Source organism: Corvus brachyrhynchos, unplaced genomic scaffold (genome assembly GCF_000691975.1).
Source record: "Corvus brachyrhynchos isolate BGI_N302 unplaced genomic scaffold, ASM69197v1 scaffold211, whole genome shotgun sequence".
Lineage (NCBI taxonomy): Eukaryota > Metazoa > Chordata > Aves > Passeriformes > Corvidae > Corvus > Corvus brachyrhynchos.
Genome location: NW_008236211.1, coordinates 56747 through 61811, shown reverse-complemented (window position 1 = coordinate 61811; position 5065 = coordinate 56747). Strand labels below are relative to the sequence as shown.

General features: G+C 55.4%; 1 protein-coding gene across 2 annotated transcripts in view; it reads left to right on the top strand.

Moving 5' to 3' along the window:
- The window catches only part of EPT1 (ethanolaminephosphotransferase 1), an 11138-nt gene extending 8269 nt beyond the window's left edge, over window positions 1-2869 (top strand). The window contains exons 8-9 of one of the 2 annotated variants that reach the window (XM_017743476.1): window positions 264-446; window positions 2197-2869. In XM_017743476.1, coding sequence (XP_017598965.1) covers window positions 264-446; window positions 2197-2313 — 300 coding nt within the window. In that variant the 3' untranslated portion in view covers window positions 2314-2869. The remainder of the gene's footprint in view (window positions 1-263; window positions 447-2196) is intronic. The other variant, XM_008642622.2, reaches the window with a different exon arrangement.
- The last annotated feature ends 2196 nt before the right edge of the window (window positions 2870-5065 follow it).

The following is a 5065-nucleotide window of genomic DNA, read 5'->3' as shown; positions in this document are numbered from 1 at the left end:
CGTTTCCCCGCCCCCCTCCGCCCCCCCTGCTGCTCCAGCCCCTTCCCAGCTCCGTTCCCTGCCCTGGACACGCTCCAGCCCCTCAGGGTCTCTCCTGTCAGGAGGGGCCCAGAGCTGCCCCCAGCACTGGAGGTGCCCCAGCAGTGCCAGCACAGGGGACAGTGTGACAGATCACACGAGTGACCGTCCCCTCTGCTCTGGGGACAAACAGCTGTGGCTCCCGCAGCCCACACCAGGCTCAGGCTCTGTCCCTGTCCCCTCAGTGCCAGCTGATCGTGTGCCAGATGAGCAGCACACGGTGCCAGCCCCTCAACTGGATGCTGCTCCCCATCGCGGCCGTGCTGCTCCTGGTGGTGTCTGGGCTGGCTCCCAGCAGCGAAACGCTCCTGCTGTACCTGCTGACCGCCTTCCTCACCCTGGCACACATCCACTACGGAGTGGTCGTGGTAGGTGACAGCTCCCGGGCTGGGCTGCGACTCGGGTGCTGCCGGTCAGGGCAGGGAATGCTCCGTGTAAAACCGGGAGCGTCGCTGGGAATGGCTCTGTGGTGCTGCCTGTGAACCTGTGGAATTTGGGCTGGATTCCTTGTGAGAGGCTTGGGAAGGTTGCACGGGATTGAAAGGAATTGCACAGGATGTGACAGGGGCTGTCCTTCCCCTGGGGTGTGTCAGCTGAGTTGGAAACCACGCAGAAAATCCTGGAATGGTTTGGGTTGGGAGGGACCTCAAAGCCCATCCAGTGCCACCCCTGCCATGGGCAGGGACACCTCCCACTGTCCCAGGCTGCTCCCAGCCCCAATGTCCAGCCTGGCCTTGGGCACTGCCAGGGATCCAGGGGCAGCCCCAGCTGCTCTGGGCACCCTGTGCCAGGGCCTGCCCACCCTCCCAGGGAACAATTCCTTCCCAATCTCCCATCCAGCCCTGCCCTCTGGCACTGGGAAGCCATTCCCTGTGTCCTGTCCCTCCATGCCTTGTCCCCAGTCCCTCTCCAGCTCTCCTGGAGCCCCTTTAGGCCCTGGAAGGGGCTCTAAATTCTCCCACTGAGGTCTCCAAGGTGCTGGAAGAGCCAGGCTGGAGTGGGGATGTTCCTGCTGGGGAAACTGGGAACACAGCAGCTCCAGGGCCTCCCCCTGCTGCAAGGGTTGTGCACAGATCCAGGGATTGGTTTCCTCCTCTTGCTCTGCCTAGCTCCCAGAGTTTTGATTATGACAGAAAACAAACTTGGAGAATCCCAGAGTCCCGCTGGGAATGCCCTGGGAAGCTGCTGAGGAAGGAGGACAAGGAACCACATGTCCCAGCTGAACTGGGGGCACCCTCCTTGGGAAGCCCCTTCCCCTGGGAGCCCCAGTTCTCCCCTGGAGCCTACGGAGTCGAGTCCCAGCTGTAATTACAGCCAAGGAGTAATAGCCAGGTTGCCTTGTCTTTCCAATTAGTGTAATGAGGCTTCTGTGCAAGAAGGATTTGAATTGCTAAGAAGCTTAAATAAATTTGGTCTTGGAATCACAGCTGGAGATGGGGCTGAGCGGGTGGTGTAATCCTCCTGCCCATCCCCTCCCTGGAGATTCCCAGTGCTCTGCTCCTCTCTGCTCCCTCTTTCTCTCCCTCTGGCTTTCCAAGGGCCCATCTGTGCCAACTCCTCTTCCAGGAGGGAAGTCACTTTGAGCTGAAGAGCCTTTAAAGGCTTTGGGATTGGGGCGTAATCCCAAACTGCTCTGAATTTGGGAAGAGTGATTAGGAATAAAGCCTCTGCCCTGACTCTGTCAAGCTCAGCCTCTTTTTGCAGGAAGTAAATTATCCAGCTCCCACTTTGAATGAATTCAGGAATACTTTATATAGATATCTGCGATGATCAAAATAATTTAAGCAAAATAATAAAGGAGGAGGGTAAAATCCTGCAGGCCTGGGCTCAGCACTCCCAACTCCTGCTTCTGAGGAGGGCAAGAACAGAGGTGAGCCCGCTCCCAGGGAGACCAGGCTGCTGTTTGGGAAGGGAGCAGGGCTGCTCCCTGTGGATCCAGTGCCTGGGGACAGGGACACGGCCTGTGGGCAGGGGTGGGGTGGGCAAAGTGGGTGGCAGGGGCTTGGTGGGAACAGGGTGCAGGTGTGGGGCTCTGCCCGCTCCCCTGCTCATGCCTGGGAGCTGGGATAACCCCCCGGGATCTGGGATAACCCAGTCCCATGTCTGCCTCGTCCCCAGGTGAGCCAGCTGAGCAGGCACTTCAACATCCGGCCCTTCTCCCTACGGAAGCCCACTCCGGACTGACTGGGAGCAGAGGAGGAGAAAATCGGCCTGCGGGCTGCAGAAGGACTGTAAATACCTGCTGCAAATACCTGTAAATACTTCAGCCATCACCACAGATCCAAACTATCCTCTGGACAGGGCCAAGGACACGCGGGATCCGCTGCAGCCGGGGTGGGGCTGGGCCAGGGTGGCTCCTGCTGCTCTTCCATCCCTGCAAGCTTCGGGTTTTGGGTGGAGCTGGAGGAGGAGGAGCCTTTCAGGTCACTGTTACTGTACCTTAGACCAGCTGAATGTTCCCAGAGAAGCCTCCGACTCCAGCCCTTGCTCAGGGAAAGCTGCTTGGGGATGCAAATGCTTTACCTGAGCAAAGCCCCTTGGCCTGCCACCAAAACCAACACAGCTGATTCCTCCGAGGCCAGGGGGACGTCCTGGTGGTCGGGGGAGTTCCTGGCTGTCCCCAGTCCTGCTCTCTGGACAGCCCCTGAGCTGGGCTGGTACTTTGGGAGCAGATGGTGACAGTTCTCCCACATTCTGTCCTGCCTTCCTGCTTTTGGGCAAATACTTGCTAGCACCTTTGTTGTTTGGTTTTTTTTTTGTTTTTGTTTTTGTTTTTTTTTTAAGGGGAGAATACTTGCTAGCACCTTTGTTGTTTGGTTTTTTGTTTTTGTTTTTGTTTTTTTTTTTAAGGGGAGAAAAAAAAGGACAAGACACTCAAAACTCGTAGTTCAATCCTAATTGCGGGGCTTGGAAAATCAGGGCTCAATTTCCTGTAGGAATGGGAATGTGGCTTCTGCACATTGTGTGGTACCTGGGACCACATCTTGACATGTTCCTGTGTGTCCATGTGTGTTCCCAGTCTGGGCACAGGGTCTGGGCTACGGAAGGTGGCTGAGACCACAGAGCCAAGCTCTCCCCATTCCTACCAGCATGGATTTGCTGCTGTGGGTTGGCTCCGTGGGTCCTTTCCTGCTGCCTGAGCCCCTTCTATACAGCCAGGAACAGCCTGGCCCTTCCCAGCAGCGATTCCACCACTGGGAGAAGCGCCTGGAGCCCTGTGTTGGTCGTGTGTGCAGCTTCAGGAAGCTCCCAGGGGTGTGTGGTGGGAACCTTTCCAGATCTCCCTCTCCTTGTCCCCAGCGGCCGCGTGTCTCATCCAGGCATCTCTTTGTTTACTGTCCACTTGTCAAAGATGTGTTTGCGTTGATTTTATTTTTTAATTTGTTTTTATAATTGAGTGGGGTGGTGAAGACTGAATGCTGATTTTCCTTCCTGTTGGCTTGATTCAATGAAGACCTGTGCTTGAATGAAGAGTGTAGCTTAAAGCCAGGCTCTGGAAAGGCTGCATCCGGAAGCGAACAAGCACAGCCGATCGTGCAGGTGGAACTACCATGGGAACAAAGTCCTTCCGACACTGATTGTTGTGCAACGTGGGGCATCACAGCTTGGTCAGAGCAATTTCCTTCTGCAGGGGAGGCCTCCTCCTGCTCTGGGAAACCTTCAACGTGTAACTGCTATTTAATGCTTTTTCTTTTGGAAATTGGAATCACTGTCATGCCGACGACGAGACTGGGAACCCTGAGGTTGAGCTCGTGAGTTCGTGGGTTGCTTGGTCAGCCCCTGGGCAGCTCATGGTCAGCCCTTGGTCAGCCCCATGTCCAGTACAGCCTGTGAGGAATAAACTGGGCCCTTCCCAGGGCTGCCATCCGTCGCGGGAGGCTCCGGATTGCCGCGTGCTCACGTGTCCATATGGCTGCGGCAGGGCTGGGAGAGGGGGCGGATGGTTTTCAGAGTTTATTTAATAAAGTAGCTTCCTCCAATCCATTTTACTGATGTTGTACAGCAAAAAAAACCCCTCCATGGACAAATGACTTGTGCTGCACCTGAATTTTTGACTCCTGCTATTTCATGAAATAGAATTATGGAGATAAATTTAAGTCCTGCTCGCACAGAAATTAGAGGGAATCTTCAACTGGGACAAAACTTCCTGTGGGACTTGTTCAGATAGCAGAGCTGGGCTGGCAACACTGAAAAATGTGGATGTTGGATGATTTTCTGTCTAGTTTTGTGTTTGCCCAATCAGAGAAGAACTGAGCTGTTCCCTCAGGCTTCCAGCTGAACTCTGGGCTCCCAAGCCTGGCACTTGCCTTGTCCTCTGTCTTCCCATGGGAATCACTGGCCCCTGAGGACTGGGATGCTGCTGAGGCTGGGAGGAGTTGTCTAAGCTTGAGTCTTGGTGTGTAGGAAAAACATCCCTCTCCAAATGTGGAACTTCCTCTGCACAGGCTTTATCGTGGGGATTTGTGGCTCTTTGGTGCCTTAATTTTTTGCACCTTGAAAGTAGAATAAATCTCCTTAAATCAGTGCTGGGATTTGGGCTGGCTTGTCCCTGGTGGGGACAGGAAGGGAGCAGAGCCAATCCCAGTGCCCAGGCAGCTGCTGGGGAGGGGGATTCTCCTTGGAGTCTTAGAAATCCAATGATTACTGCTCCTGGATTCTGAGAGGGGAATGGAAACAAAGGGGGAGACCAAACCCTGTGTGGCAGCTGAGAACCAGCCCTTCTGTTGCCCACCATGGGTTTAGGCCTTAAGAATTAAAGTGTTCCTGGGTAACAGCCCCTGAGGAGGATGTTCCGTGGTGGTGGTCACTGGCTGGGCTCTGTCCTTCCCATGGGATGTGCTCCTGGGGATGGAGAGGGCAGGTCCTGGCTCCTCAGCTCCTCCTGCCTGCTGCCTGAGAGCTGGTCTGTGTTGTCTCTTCTTCCAGGGATGGTGTTAGGTCAGGTTGCTCCAAGCCTGGGACACTGCTAGGGATCCAGGGGCAGCCC